The sequence below is a fragment of the Girardinichthys multiradiatus genome, chromosome 19 (genome assembly GCF_021462225.1).
Source record: "Girardinichthys multiradiatus isolate DD_20200921_A chromosome 19, DD_fGirMul_XY1, whole genome shotgun sequence".
In the NCBI taxonomy this organism is placed as follows: Eukaryota; Metazoa; Chordata; class Actinopteri; order Cyprinodontiformes; family Goodeidae; genus Girardinichthys; species Girardinichthys multiradiatus.
In genome coordinates this window covers 26,064,796-26,081,483 of record NC_061811.1, presented here as the reverse complement: position 1 = coordinate 26,081,483, position 16,688 = coordinate 26,064,796, and the positions used below count along the sequence as shown (strand labels likewise).

At 41.7% G+C, this 16,688-nt stretch overlaps 1 protein-coding gene across 3 annotated transcripts in view; it reads left to right on the top strand.

The window, feature by feature from the left end:
- The first annotated feature begins 2,357 nt into the window (after nucleotides 1-2,357).
- Nucleotides 2,358-16,688, top strand: part of LOC124884898 (interleukin-6 receptor subunit beta) — a 42,402-nt gene continuing 28,071 nt past the window's right edge. For 2 of the 3 annotated variants that reach the window (XM_047392938.1, XM_047392936.1), the window contains exons 1-2: nucleotides 2,358-2,448; nucleotides 14,992-15,128. In XM_047392938.1, the coding sequence (XP_047248894.1) occupies nucleotides 15,071-15,128 (58 nt within the window). In that variant the 5' untranslated portion in view covers nucleotides 2,358-2,448; nucleotides 14,992-15,070. The remainder of the gene's footprint in view (nucleotides 2,449-14,991; nucleotides 15,129-16,688) is intronic. The other variant, XM_047392937.1, reaches the window with a different exon arrangement.

Below are 16,688 nucleotides of genomic sequence, written 5' to 3'. Positions count from 1 at the left end.
AATTATGTGTTCTGCTCTTATGGGTTTCAAGTGTTTCAAAGATTTTTGTTTGAAAGTTGCAATCAAAAAATGGGCAAGTTACCACCTAATTTTTCTTCAAGTGTGCATAAATATGAGCCCAATAATTCCTTTGAAAGACAAGATCTTTGCAAGGATATACAGTACAGACCAAAGGTTTGGACACACCTCGTTCAAAGAGTTTTTATTTTCATGACTATGAATATTGTAGCTTCACACTGAAGGCATCAAAACTATGAATTAACACATGTGGAATTATATACTGAACAAAAAAGTGTGAAACAACTGAAAATATGTCTTATATTCTAGGTTCTTCAAAGTAGCCACTTTTTGCTTTGATTAACTGCTCCGCACACTCTTGGCATTCTGTTGATGAGCTTCAAGAGGTAGTCACCTGAAATGGTTTTCACTTCACTGGTGTGCCTTGTCAGGTTTAATAAGTGGGATTTCAAGCCTTATAAATGGGGTTGGGACCATCAGTTGTGTTGTCCAGGAGGTGGATACAGTACACAGCTGATAGTCCTACTGAATAGACTGTTAGAATTTGTATTATGGTAAGAAAAAAGCAGCAAAGTAAAGAAAAACGAGTGGCCATCATTACTTTAAGAAATGAAGGTCAGTCAGTCCGAACAATTGGGAAAACTTTGAAAGTGTCCCCAAGTGCAGTCGCAAAAATCATCAAGCGCTACAAAGACACTGGCTCACATGAAGAGCACCCCAGGAAAGGAAGACCAAGAGTCACCTCTGCTGTGGACAATAAGTTCATCCGAGTCACCAGCCTCAGAAATCGTAGGTAGCTCAGATTAGAAACAGGTCAATGCCACACAGAGTTCTAGCAGCAGACACATCTCTAGAACAACTGTTAAGAGGAGACTGTGTGAATCAGGCCTTCATGGTAAAATAGCTGCTAGGAAACCACTGCTCAGGACAGGCAACAAGCAGCAGAGACTTGTTTGGGCTAAAGAACACAAGGAATGGACATTAGACCAGTGGAAATCTGTGCTTTGGTCTGATGAGTCCAAGTTTGAGATCTTTGGTTCCAACCACCGTGTCTTTGTGTGGCGCAGAAGAGGTGAACGGATGGACTCTACATGCCTGGTTCCCACCGTGAAGCGTGGAGGAAGAGGTGTGATGGTGTGGGGGTGCTTTGCTGGTGATTTATTCAAAATTGAAGGCATATTGAACCAGCATGGCTACCACAGCATCTTGCATCCGGTTTGCGTTTAATTGGACCATCATTTATTTTTCAACAGGACAATGACCCCAAACACACCTCCAGGCTGTGTAAGGGCTATTTGACCAAGAAGGAGAGTGATGGGGTGCTGCGCCAGATGACCTGGCCTCCGCAGTCACCGGACCTGAACCCAATCGAGATGGTTTGGAGTGAACTGGACCGCAGAGTGAAGGCAAAAGGGCCAACAAGTGTTAAGCATCTCTGGGAACTCCTTCAAGACTGTTGGAAAACAATTTCAGGTGACTACCTCTTGAAGCTCATCAACAGAATACCAAGAGTGTGCGGAGCAATAATCAAAGCAAAAGGTGGCTACTTTGAAGAACCTAGAATATAAGACATATTTTCAGTTGTTTCACACGTTTTTGTTCAGTATATAATTCCACATGTGTTAATTCACAGTTTTGATGCCTTCAGTGTGAAGCTACAATATTCATAGTCATGAAAATAAAGAAAACTCTTTGAATGAGGTGTGTCCAAACTTTTGGTCTGTACTGTATATATATATATATATATATATATATATATATATATATATATATATATATATATATATATATATATATATATATATGCCCCCCCCATGTACTTTCCTCTGAAGGAACTGACGCACCTTCATGTGTGTCTAATGCTGCTTTTAAAGGCCAGGAGAGTCATCAAGTGTGTTATTATGAATGTGTCTAGTTCCTTCATCATTTGAAACTCATTACAGCAGAAAATAGAGCAGTCAGTTGGGGGAAATACTGCAAACGACAACTGGGAGACATCTGGAAGCACGGATGCTGCGGCATATTTTTCGTTTGTAATTCTTCTCTTATGATCAACTTGGGGAACCAATGGAGACAGTTTTAGTGAAAAGTGTGAATCATCATTATTTGGAGGAGTTAATAATAAAGAAGAAAAAGTTCAAAGATTTAACTTTGACTATTTTCAAGGAAGAAAATATCCGCTCTTCATTTCTTAAATCAAACTTAATTAAACCCACATTTTTAGGGATCTGGACAGAAAGCCATTCAGGACTCACCGAGGGGATCGCAACCTACCATCAGGGAATCCACCTCCTCCCAACCACAGCGCCGTTTCGGGGGTAATGACACGCAGCGGGGCGGTTCAGATGTGTTTATCAGGAACCGCACATGTTGCACAATCGCGACAGAATAGGTCGATGAGATGCGTGTTGCCAGATAAAGCTCACTCTGGTAAGTGGACCTTTGTAATCTAACATTAACCTGCTTTATTTCGTTTTATGGGACATAACAGACAGCAGAGTGGGTCGCAGGTTATGGTGAATCGGGATAATTAACGCTATACAGACAACGTGCAAACTTACATATCAAGTACTTTGGCAGCGGCGAATTGTAATGAGATTTTTATTTATTTATTTTAGTATCGAGAACAAGTAGCGCATCTCAGAATTGGATGTGAAAATTGTTAATCGGCTGTATTTAAGCGCGATTTCTAATATTGGTCTGTAAACTGGCCACTACTGGGAGAAATTGATTTGCTGTTTTGATGAAGAATCCTGCTGGGAGAGGAGGAACGGGGGAGGGGGGGGGTTACTCGTAAAGTGTTGTGTAGACTTTCAGGCGTGACTTGTTTGATACACTCTATAATAACACCTGCACAACTGAATGGTGGTTTAAAAAAATCCAGTTATTCAAATGAAATGAAACATCTACTGAGTGGACTGCCATGAGAACCCACCCCTATGTGCACAGTTAACCATTACTCTGACATGAGCTGGAAAACCGTTGAATGGAGCATTTTAAGTTTGATCCTTGTTCCCGTTTTTACGCCTATTTTAAATTAAATTTAAATAGAAAACTATAATCCGTCTAGACTAGTGAAAGTTATAGGTTAACCCCTCTGCATGGTTTTAGTGTCCTGTATTAATTGTATTTGAACCATGATGTTCAAATTATATTTCCATTTGTTAAATTTTTTAGCATTTTCAGCCAGTGATATATCTGCTGCAATAATCTGTTGACAAGAAACTTGTTGAGTTTTCTGTTTCTCCATGTTCAGCTAGCGGTGGTGTTGTGCAGAACACAGTGAGCAAGTAAAATTTGCAGTTCAACATTATTTCTGTTATGGTGAAAGGGTCTGTCGGCTTAAGAAACAGAAAAAACTGAAAACCCTGGCTTAGAAAAGGAAAACGCAGTCCCTTGCAAAAGTTTTCAGAGTAGCACATAATTGTCAAGTGGAAGGAAAAAGACATGATCATATGGTTCAAGTGTGTAATACATTTGTTTTCAGTATGGTTTGATCTAAACCATTTCTGTTGTAGCTCTGGCTGTTTGTTTAGGGTTATTGTCCTACTTGATGGTGAACTTAAACCTCAGTCTTTTGCAGGCGTGAACAAGTTTTGCTCCTATACCACCCTGTATTTAGTTAAATCCATCTTCCCTTAAACTCTAAACAGCTTCTCTATTTTGGCTGAAGTAGAAGCATTCTCACAGCATGATTGTGCCACCACCATGTTTCACCATGTTGATGCTGTGTTCAGGGTGATGTGCGGAGTTTGTTTACCGCTACACAGGGTTTTTTAATATTATTTTACACAAATCAAATTTGAACTCTGTCAGTGTACCTTTTTTTTGCTGGAGTGAATACTTTTATAGATTTGGTCTCTGATAAATACAACACCAACACAATGAGTGCTGAGCCTTTACACCAAGCAGATGCTTATGCTTCATTGTGAAAATGTAGGTAGATGGAGAACTTTCTGTCATGACCCCATCGACAGTTGTGAAACACAGATGATCTCCATGTAATTATTGTAAATTTGCACTATGACATTTTTTTTTTACTACTGTTTTTTACTGTACAAAAGGTTTGCAGACTGCAGGATTTATTTAGTGGCTTATTTCACCAGAGGGACATCTGCTTATTTATCACATGTGCTGAATATGATTTGAGTTTTTGTTACATTTACATACATTGTGGCTTTGCATCTTGCTGGCATTTTAGTCCTCGATGTGTGTGCTGTTTCTTTAGTTGTCAGTGTATCTAGTCTTTTTGTGAAAATCATTTCAAACAATAGTCTGGTGTAAAATGAAGAAAAAAAGTGTTTAAACATTTTTTGAAACTGCACCTTGAAACCTAACAGCAGATCTTAATATGTTAATTTAGTCTCTAAGATGTTGTTTGGTGTTCTCTTTTGGCCTCTAGGATGGGTCGCTGATGGACTTATGGAGCAATTCTTGTAGATCAACCACTTCTGGGAAGCTTCACCATTGTTCCAAGTTTTTTCTATTTGGTGATAATGGCTCTGAATGTTGTCCGCTAGCATCCCAAAGCTTTAGAAATTGCTTTGCAACCCTTTCTAGACTGACAAATGTCAGTGACTTTGTTTTTTTTATCTGTGCTTGAATTTCTTTTGGAAATATTATTGCCTACTTCATGTTGTCAGAGAGGTTCTTTTTCAACAATTTCTTGGTTGTGCAGGTTTGCAGTAAAGTGTGGCTAATGAAATTTAGCTCAGCATGGCAAAAATGTGGTTAATTATAGTTAATTTTTGTCCTTGATAAATCAAAAAATGATTGATATTTTTGTTTGTTGACTAAGATTATGTTTATATGATATTGAAATTAGTTTGATTATCTTAAACAACTAAGCAGAGTGAAAGGTAAAAAACAAAAACTTTGTAAGGGGGTGCATACTTTTTGGCTGCATTGTGTAGAATTGACGCCATGCCAGGTTAGTCACCTAGACACTCACCTGCTGGAATGCTGCTAATGCTAATGCTAAGCAGCCTTTAAAACTCCAAATCCAGGCTAATAGACCAAGAAATAACTGTCGATAAAGTGTTCTATTATTCACAAGAAAATTTTCAAGATTGATGGAGGTACAAGAAAGATGACAGGTGAGGAGTGATATACAGTGGGAAGAACAAGTATTTGATACACTGCCAATCTTGCAGGTTTTCCCACTTGCAAAGCATGTAGAAGTCTTTAATTTTTATCATAGGTACTCTTCAACTAAAAGAGTACCTACTGTATAGAATCTAAAACAGAAATCCAGAAAATCACATTGTGTGATTTTAAAGTAATTAATTTGCATTTTATTGCATAAGTATTTGATCATCAAACAACCAGTAAGAGTTTCAGCTCTCACAGGACTGTTGGTTCTTCTTTAAGAAGCCATTCTGTTCTTCACTCATTACCTGTATTAATTATTACCCGATAACCTGTATTATCATTACCTGCACCTGTTTGAAGGAAAATAGCCAAGCAGCTTGGTGAGAAGGCAACAACTGTTGGGGCAATTATAAAAAAATGGAAGAAGTTCAAGATGACGGTCAATCTCCCTCGGTCTGGGGCTCCATGCAAGATCTCACCTCGTGGGCATCAATGATCATGAGGAAGGTGAAGGATCAGCCCAGAACTACATGGAAGAACCTAGTCAATGACCTGAAGAGAGCTGGGACCACAGTCTCAAAGAAGACCAATAGTAACACTACACCACCATGGATTAAAATCCTGCAGCACACGCAAAGTCCCCCTGGTCAAGCCAGTTCATGCCAAGGCCCGTCTGAAGTTTGCCAGTGACCATCTGGATAATCCAGAGGAGGAATGGGAGAAGGTTATGTGAAAATTGAGCTTTTTGGTGTAAACTCCACTCACCGTGTTTGGAGGAAGAAGAAGGATGATTACAACCCCAAGAACACCATCCCTACCGTAAAACACGGAGGTGGAAACATCATTCTTTGGGGATGCTTTTCTCCAAAGGGGAGAGGACGACTGCACCATATTGTGGGGAGGATGGATAGGGCCATGTTTCAGGAGATCTTAGCCAACAACCTCCTTCCCTCAGTAAGGGCATTGAAGATGGGTCGTGGCTGGGTCTTCCAGCATGACAATGACCTGAAGCACACAGCCAGGGCAACTAAGGAGTGGCTCCGTAAAAACCATCTCAAGGTCCTGGAGTGGTCTAGCCAGTCTCCAGACCTGAACCCAATCGAAAATCTTTGGAAGGAGCTGAAAGTCCGTATTGCCAAGCGATAGCCCTGAAACCTGAAAAATCTGGAGAAGATCTGTATGGAGGAGTGGTCCAAAATCCCTGCTCCAGTGTGTGCAGAAAACATCTGATATCTGTAATTGCAAACAAAGGTTTCTGTACCAAATATAAAGTTTTCTTTTTGTGATGTATCAAATACTTATGTCATGCAATTAAATGAAAATTTATTACTTAAAAATCACACATTTAGATTTTCTTGATTTTTATTTTAGGTTCCGTCACTCACAGTTGAAGAGCACCTATGATAAAAAATTAAAGACTTCTACATGCTTTGTAAGTGGGAAAACCTGCAATACCAGCAGTGTATCAAATACTTGTTCTCCCCACTGTATCATCATTCCCACGAGCTGAGAATGGATACTAACTCGACTACGAGGGCAGCTGACCTGACAGATGTGATTTGAACTAGAATCAGCTTTATTGTCCAACATTGGGTGCACAAACAAGGAATTTGACTTTGGTTTCATGCGCTCACAGCTCGCAGACATTAGGTATAAATATAGAAACGTTAGAGAATGTAAAATAAAGGGCAAAAGGCACAGTATGTACAATATGTTCATGTAATGTCATGATCTTAAGGTGCTTGGGTTTAGTACTTTTAGATGACTTTCCTGTTAGATCTCTGTTAGATATTTTCCTTGGGTTTTCTTGATTCTCTATTCAGCTCCACTCATGTTTATTAGTTCCCTATTCTCATCCACACTGCTCACCTGAGTTACCTCATTTTCTCCATAGCCTGCATTTGTTTTCCTGATCGCTATAAGTTCCATTTACGTTTCCATTTCCATGTAGTGTGTGCTCCCGTTTTGCCTCCCTGTTTCTTTGCCAGTTTTTCTCCCCATGATCCATGTCCTGGTCTCCTAGTGCCATTTAGTGCGTTTTTGGATTTTTGTAAGATTGCTTTTTATTTTTAATAAATGTCTTCAAATCTCCATGTTATCAAATATTTACTCAGGTTGTCGAAATATAACCAAATCAGAAGATGACACAGATTCGATGCACAGAATTAGATTGAAATGAGGTTTTATTGTTCCAACTTAGGTAGACCTTGATTAGAGTTGTTAGAAGCCAGAGGATGAGGAAGCCCCAAGGATCCGAGCAGAGAGAGAGTGTTCTGGCCGTGGAAATATTTACAGTGCAGATTTCCTGAAGAAGAGTTCCATATGGCGACAGGCAGGCAGACAGATGGGCAGATCGACAGGAAGGCAGGACAACAAGCGATCAGGCAGGTTGACAGAAGTCCACATAACAGAGACTATGTTCCAGCAACAGACTGTGTCAGCAGCTGTCTTAAAAAGCCATGAGCTCATTAGCTGGATGAGTTGCAGCTGAGAACAATGAAGTGCCAGAACCAGCCAGCAGAGATCTCACAGTACCCTCCCCTCAACGATTGCCTCCAGGCAATCCCGAACGTTTCTCCGGATGACGTCTGTAAAAAGATGTAATGAGAGCAGGGTCCAGGATAAGAGAACGAGGTACCCAGGTTCTTTCTTCAGGTCCATATCCAGCCCAATCCACAAGGTACTGAAAACCACGCCCCCTACGTCGAACATCCAGGATACGATTGACTGTGTAAGCTGGATGGTCATCAATGAGACGAACAGGGGGAGGGAGCTTGGTGGGTGGATTCAGGGGACTTTCCGAGACTGGCTTGATCTGTGAAACATGAAAGGTAGGATGAATGTGCATAGAAGCTGGCAACTTGAGTCTCACCGCTGAAGGGTTGATGATCCTTTCTATGACAAAAGGACCGATGAAACGGGGGGCCAACTTTCGAGTAGTATCCTTTAATTTAATATTCTTGGTGGAGAGCCAGACCTTCTGATCAATGCAGTAGACCAGTGCAGTGGAACGGTGACGGTCAGCAAACCTTTTATTCTGTTCCAAAGTGCGTAGAAGTGTCCTCCTGGTCTGACGCCAGATCTTACAACACCTGGAGATATAATGCTGAACAGAGGGGACAACAGTGTCAGGTTCAATACTGGGGAATAATGGAGGTAGATAGCCCAGAGAAATCTCAAAGGGAGATAAACCAGTAGCAGAGGAAGTATGAATATTATGGGCATATTCTATCCAAGTGAGATGTCTACACCAGGAAGAAGGGTTGTCATTAATCACACATCTCAATGCTACTTCCAGTTCCTGATTGCATCTCTCAGTCTGCCCATTAGACTGAGGGTGGTAACCAGATGAAAGGCTTACGGTAGCACCAATAGCCCTACAGAACTCCTTCCAGACTTGTGAAATGAACTGCGGGCCTCGGTCAGAGACAATATCCAAGGGCATGCCATGAATACGGAAGACATGAAGAACCAGAAGTTGAGCAGTCTCCAATGCAGACGGAAGCTTAGTTAAGGGAATAAAATGAACAGTCTTAGAGAATCTATCAACAACGGTAAAGATGACTGTGTTTCCGTCAGATGGCGGGAGACCAGTGACGAAGTCAATAGAGATGTGGGACCATGGGTGACTGGGGGTAGACAGAGGTTGAAGAAGACCGGCAGGAGGTTGATTTGAGTTCTTGTTACGGGCACATGTGGAACAAGCTGCGACAAACTCTCTAATGTCGGGATTCATAGTGGGCCACCAGAAATACCTCTTGGTAAAAGTGATCATACGATTAATCCCCGGATGACAGGTAAGTTTATTATTATGAACCCAATCCAGAACTTTATTGATGACGGAGTTCGGAACGAACAGTTTGCCTACAGGACCAGTACCTGGGTCTGGTACAGATTGTTGTGCCTCCCTGATGTCCTTTTCAATGGCCCAGGTGAGGGCGCCCACAATGCAGGATTCCGGTAAGATGGAAGCTTCAGTCTTGGATTGCTCAGAATGAGAAAATTGGCGAGAGAGAGCGTCGGGCTTGATGTTCTTGGAGCCGGGTCTGTAAGAGATAGAAAAATTAAAATGAGCAAAAAACAGGGACCAACGGGCTTGTCTGGAGTTAAGTCTCTTGGCATTTTGGATGTAAGAGAGGTTTTTATGGTCAGTCCAAATGAGAAAAGGGACTAACCAATGCCGCCACTCCTCAAGCGCCAACTTGATAGCCAGAAGCTCTCGATTTCCCACATCGTAATTCTGCTCTGCTGACGACAAACGACGAGAAAAATAAGCACAAGGATGCACCTTGTTGTCTATAGGAGAACGTTGAGACAAGATGGCCCCTACTCCAATGTCAGAAGCATCAACCTCCACAACGAATTGCGCACTAGGATCAGGATGAGTCAGAATGGGTGCAGAAGAAAATAAAGTTTTCAATTTGCAAAAAGCTTTCTCTGCCTCAGGAGTCCAATGGAACTTTTTCAGAGAGGAGGTGAGTTGAGTGAGAGGCACAGTGACCTGACTGTAGTTCTTTATGAACCTTCTATAAAAATTTGCAAAACCTAAGAACCTTTGGAGTTGCCTGCGATCCGTTGGAGTAGGCCACTCTGCCACTGCCTTGGTCTTCTCAGGATCCGTTCTGTACCTGCCTGCTTCAAAAATAAAACCCAAGAAGGTCACAGAAGAAACACCGAATTCACATTTTTTGGCTTTTACAAAGAGTTGGTTTTCATAAAGCCTCTGGAGTATGGTCCTGACATGCTGGTGATGCTGATCAATGTTCTGAGAGAAAATCAAAATATCATCCAGATAAACAAACACAAAGAGGTTGAGGAAATCACGGAGAACATCATTTATAAGAGCCTGAAAAACAGCGGGTGCGTTAGTCAATCCAAAAGGCATCACCAAATATTCAAAATGTCCCAGGGGAGTCTTGAAAGCTGTCTTCCACTCGTCACCCTCTCGGATCCGAACCAGATGATATGCATTGCGCAGGTCGAGCTTGGTAAAAATCTTGGCAGAGTGTAATTGGTCATGTATAGAATCAATGAGTGGTAAGGGGTACTTATTTTTGATTGTGATTTGATTCAACCCCCTATAATCAATGCAGGGTCTTAATGTGCCGTCTTTCTTCCCCACAAAGAAGAAGCCGGCGCCAACGGGGGAGGTAGATGGCCGAATGATCCCGGATGCTAAGGAATCCTCAATGTACTCCTTCATGACTCTTCTCTCCGGTCCAGAGAGATTGTATAGTCTGCTGGATGGTAACGGAGCACCTGGAAGGAGATCAATAGCACAGTCATAGGGGCGATGCATGGGTAAAGAAAGAGCCCCCTGTTTACTAAAAACAGATGCAAGATTGTGGTATTCAGGAGGAATCTTAGACAGATCAACAGGCTCAGGTGGTTCAATTTGTTTGCTAGAGTGAGAGACAGCAATCTTTAGACAATTCTGGAGACAGTAATCACTCCACTTCTCTACTCTGCCCTCCACCCAATTAATCGCGGGATTATGTCTCTGCAACCACGGAAATCCTAGAACCAATTGTGGGGAGATAGAGGAGACAACAAAGAACTCACCCCATTCATGGTGGTTACCTGAGGTAATGATGTGAAGGTGGGGCACTTTAAACTTCACCTGAGATATGGTTTGACCAGTGATGCCCGAAACAGAAAGGGGGTGGTTGAGAGACTGAGAAGGTATCTTAAGTTTGTCAACTAGATCCAAGGAAATAAGATTCTGTTCCGCACCAGAATCAATAAAAGCATCCACTGGACACTTTTCTTGGCCAATAATAATAGTGACTGGAAAACACAGACGAGATATAGGGGAAAAATCGGACATGCTCATTAAAGTCCCCTGACCTATTGACGAGCCCCCTCTTTTCCCTTCTTAGGGCATCTTGCAACATAATGTCCACCTTGTCCACAATACAAACAAAGACCAGCCCCAAAACGACGTTGTCGCTCTTCAGGAGAGAGACGAGTGTGACCAACCTGCATAGGCTCAGGTTCCACAGATCCCTCCAAAGAGGAAGTGGGTGTATCAAGGTAAGCGGTCTGAGGTGCCATAAAGTGCTGCCACTCTGACTTATGATTCCTCTCTGCTTGTCTCTCTCTTAGGCGGTTGTCAATACGGATTGACAGTTTGATTAAATCATCCAGTCTCACAGGTTGATCTCTTAAAACCAACTGGTCCTTTATCTGATCTGTAAGGGAATTCACAAAAATACCCTTGAGTGCCGCTTCATCCCAACCCACCTCCTGTGCTGCCACCCGGAAGTCGATGGCGAACTCCGCCAATGCCCTCTTTCCCTGTTTGAGGGTAAGTAACTTCTTAGCAGCTGTCTCCTGTTGGAGTGGTTGATCAAAGACTTCCTTGAAGTGACTGAAAAAAACAGAGTAACTCAGAGACTCAATAGGGTTAGTTGTGAGAAAAGCGTGCGCCCAGCGTAAAGCAGATCCTTTTAGGGAGGTAACAATAAAAGTGATCTTGGAAGCAGCAGTCGGAAACAGAGAGGGGGAACGAATAAAAGCCAACTCACATTGGAGAGAAAACCCACCAAAATTATTAGGGTTGCCATCAAAAAGTTCAGACGGACGGAAATCAGGTTCTCGGATTCCGGACGAGTGGGTTGTGGGTGGCTGAGGATTCTCAGAACGAGCTGGAGGATTGGAAGGAGCGGGTGAGAGTTTGGTTAATATTTCACTTAAGGCATGTACCATAACACCAAGTTCCGTGAGATGGGCATCTGTCGTCCTTTGTTGTTGTAGCAACTGTTGAAGCATGGTCTCAGTGGATTGGAGGCGTTCCCTCCAGGAGGTCTGTTCATCTTCATCTGATTTGTTTTTCGACATGTCTGCTGGCTGGAACATACTATCAAATATTTACTCAGGTTGTCGAAATATAACCAAATCAGAAGATGACACAGATTCGATGCACAGAATTAGATTGAAATGAGGTTTTATTGTTCCAACTTAGGTAGACCTTGATTAGAGTTGTTAGAAGCCAGAGGATGAGGAAGCCCCAAGGATCCGAGCAGAGAGAGTGTTCTGGCCGTGGAAATATTTACAGTGCAGATTTCCTGAAGAAGAGTTCCATATGGCGACAGGCAGGCAGACAGATGGGCAGATCGACAGGAAGGCAGGACAACAAGCGATCAGGCAGGTTGACAGAAGTCCACATAACAGAGACTATGTTCCAGCAACAGACTGTGTCAGCAGCTGCCTTAAAAAGCCATGAGCTCATTAGCTGGATGAGTTGCAGCTGAGAACAATGAAGTGCCAGAACCAGCCAGCAGAGATCTCACACATGTTGTTCCTGCCCTCCTGTCTGCATTTGGTCTGACTTCAAGAACCACACGTCTTGACGTATACAGCCAAATATATATATATATATATATTGTGGTAGTGGTATTTTGTTTCACAGCTGAGTAGCTGACCACTCATGCTGTAAGGTGTTCATTGTGTTCATCAGAGAGACAGCCTTGGGGAAAAACTGTCTCTGTGGCACCAACCTGAAGATAAAAGTCTAAATAGTTTGTGTTCAGAATAAGTCTGGTCTGCGGAGATGTTAGCTACCCCTTTCAAGACTCTAGACCTGTACAAGTCCTGGATGGAAGGAAGGTCAGCCACACTGATCCTGTCTGCAGATCTAATTGTTTGCTGCATTTCGTCCTGTCCTGTTTTGTGGATGAGCCAAACTACACAGTGATGGATTTGCACAGAACAGACTGAATAATGGCAGAGTAGAAAATGACCAGAATCTTCTGATGAAGGTTTTACTTACTGAGTTGCTGCAGAAGGTACAGTCTCTGCTGGGCCTTCTTCTGAACAGTGTCTAGGTGTGAGGACCAGCTCAGGACTTTAGAATGGTTGGTTCCCTGGAACCAGAAATGATCTACAGTGTCATTGAAGATGGTGAGGGAAGGGAGAGAAGAGGATATTCTCCAAATGTCCAATGCCACACTACAGTCATGAGCGGGTTCATTCTCAGGTGGTTCTTACCACACAAGTGGACCAGCTGATCCACCTCCTATCTGTATGCAGACCCATAACTCCCCTGGCTCAGACCAGTGACAACGGTCACATTAGCAAACTTCAGGAGTTTTACAGATGAGTCCACTGAGGTGTAGCCATGTGTTTACAGAGAGAGAGAGAAGGAGTGGGGAAAGAACACACACTTGTGGGGTGCCGGTGCTGATGGTTCTTGTGCAGGTAGAAGATGCTCCCCAGCCTGCTGCTGCCGGTCAATCAGGAGGTTGGTATTCCAATGACAGCTGGAGGCACTCTGAGATGGGTGAGCTTCTGATGGAGGATGTCTGGGTTGATGGTGATGAAGGCCGAGCTGAAGTCCACAAACAGGATCCTAGTGTGCCTCCTTGGGTGGTCGAGGTGGTGCAGGATTAGGTCTGTGGTCTGTGATTCTAGAATAGAAAACAATCAAACCCCTCAATAAGAAACTGTAAACATTTCTTTCAACAATTAAAGTACTAGACCCTTTTTATGTTTAGGAAGTACTATTATTGACAGATCATTTATCTACAAAAATCCTTTTTATGTCTTAAATTTAAAGTTGTTTTTTTTTGGTATTTCTTGTTTTTACATATTAACATATTAACAAAATAAAAAAATGAAACCTACAGTTTCTTTCACTTTAAAAAACAATTGAATTAAGTTTAATATTTTTCAGTTATAACAGTAAGTTGTTTCTTCCATGGCTCAGGGGCTAAACGTTTCAACCAAGCGAAAAATGCAGTGAGTCATGTTTCCACACCCTCAGCATCTGATGCCCCGCCCATTCACCTCGTCAGGCCCAAAGGGTTGAATCTGAAACAAAAGGGAAACTGAAACTATTTAACTTCAAATGTAGATCTAAATCTGAAAAGATAAAATTTGAAACCCTCAATTCTATTATGAAATACAATTAAACCCCCAAATATTCCTGCTCCTGCCAGATTTAGATTGAAAGTAATGTTTGAACTAGACTAGCATGTTTCTTCTGACTGAAAGTAATAACACCTAACATTTTGCAGAGGTCAAGTCAGATTCATGACTTGAATCTGATTGAGGGAACCAAAGATTAGGGTGATGGAAAGGAAACATCAACCGAATTGATGGGATGAGCTCAAAGAATTAGAGCTCATCACAAAAGATTAATGAAAACATGCAGAAAGCTAGTCAGCACTTTTATAGAAGGGTTTGTAATGCCAACAAATATTTTTTTCAATAATTGTTAAGAAGGGTGCACATTTTTTTTTGGACTTGCCATTTTTTATGAAATGCAGATCAAAACAAATGAATTATAATTTTTAAATGGGTTCTAATTTTACTTTGTTTTATTATCATTTGATGGATGCCTGTCATTTCCTATCAAAAATAAATTATTTATAGATCTAATAATAACTGCATACAATTTAGTTGCTTGAGTTAATAAACTTATCAGGTTTTACAGTGTTTGTGTTGTCATTATGCTGATGTTTAATCAGATTATTAGTGCCTTTGGTTTACTCTAACCAGTAAAAGTCAGTGTTTCAGCACTTTACCTTTGTTATTTTTTACGCAAAGGTCCTGGAGCTGCTAATCTATCAGAAGAGCCCATCTTACTACACACAACAGACACCTAAGCCAATTTTAAAATTAGGGATGCCATGATTGTAAGGCACACACACAGAGAAACATGTACACTGCATGACGTAACTTCTTGAATAAAACTGTCACGTTGTAAAATTAGATTGTTTCTGTTTTAACAAATGGCATCATGTCTTAGCCGGTGGTATATTTTTATGTTGCAGTGTCATGAGGAGTGCTGATTTAATGACGTACATGTTGAGAAACTTGTTCTACTGCTAATTCTAAGAACCTCGGAATTGGCTAAAACTTTGCTTTATCCTTTTTCAGCAGTCTTAGCAACAGAGTGTTTGAGCCAAGTTGCTTCCAGCACAATGGGAGAAACTGGGTGAGAGACTTGTGGGTCTTCATGGAGCGAAGTTTACCCGTGGTTTGGATCTGCCTGCTAGGGGCTGGACTCGCTCTGGGTAACAATCACTTCTTGCTTTTCTTTCCAAATAAGACTGTGATCATGTGACCAATTACTGATATTTGGCCTGTTACGGGTGTGGGATTGTTGTGTCACAGATCAAGAAAAAGAAACAACTACAATGTGCAACAAAGCCATTTTAGCTTCCTTTCAGTCACTGCTTTGTGATTAGCGCACAATTTTATTTATTCGGCTGGTATAAAAACTATCTATAAATCTTTTTTTCCATTAATTAACATATATAAAATATGAACATTCACTCCTAAGTCCCTAAACTGATCACTAGCTGCACTGAAAAGTCAATCAATGAGTCTGGCTTGTATTACAATAGAGCTCAACTTAAGCATATTTATATAAGCACATCTAAAAACAACCACAGTTGTCTAAAGTGCTTTAAAACTAGCACAAACACGCTAGAATTGAAACTACCCAACTAGAAAACTAGCTAGAATTAAAGATCACTGAAATGAAATTTGTTTTTAACAGAGATTTGAACTGATCAGCTGTTTGAGCAGCTCTGATTTCCACAGGCAGGCAGTTCCAGAACTCAGGAATCACAACAGAAAGGCTCTGTCATCTGGTTTTGTGGTTCTGAGAAACTGACCAGAAGATGTAAAAGTTCTGGCAGGATTCTAAGCTAGATAAGTAGTGTTGTGGAAAGCCTTTAAGGTTTTTAAAAGTTAGCAGTGAAATTGAATTGGCCTGCAAATCCATTAGCAATACCTGATCAATCCCAACATACAAAAAGTTGCTATAAGTGCATCAATTACTGTCTCTAACTAGTCAGTAGGACCTTATTTTTACTGAGCTGATGGAGTTGAAAAAGCTTACCTGTGTTGGGACCCACAGCCATGGATTACAACATGAAAATGCGGTACAAACTTTTCAGGAACTTTCAAAATAAATTGCATTAACCGACTTCCAGCACAATTTAGGAAGGAGGAGGGGGGGGGGGGGGGGGTGGGGGGGTAACAGCGGACTTCCCGTGAGGTCACTGCCCGTATAAGACCCCCACCTTTCCAATGAATCGATCTCTTCCACGCCGGTCTCTAGAGGATTGGGACAAGAGAGGCACAGCGCGCTAATGTCTCTCTTTGCAGGCAAACAGACATAACTCTTCAAACTGGATCCAAGAGTGTCATACGGTCAGCCGATCATATGCACTAAGTTAAGTACGAATGAATTGCTGTATGTGTATCCGGTATTCATTCTAGAATGTGGGTAATTAAGGTACAAGCGGAGACGCTGTCTCTACGACGCCGAGTGGGGCAGTTTCCCAGTCTCACGGAAGGACAATGGGGACCGCATCACCGTGGTTACGGCAGTAACTGTGCAGTTTGTTTGGCGGGCAGAGCGAGCTGCCCACCCAACAGCTACGGAGGTTAGCTGTAGCTAACCCTTTGTTCACAAAGCTTTCTTCAAACTTCATCGTCGCCTGGACAACTTCTCCTCAGCACGGTTCACATACAAGGTTAGGGGTTTGGGCAGAGAGAAGTAATTTAGGATGAAAAGATCTAAACATTTTTTTATTTTATGAAGTTTCATTTTGTTTGTGTTG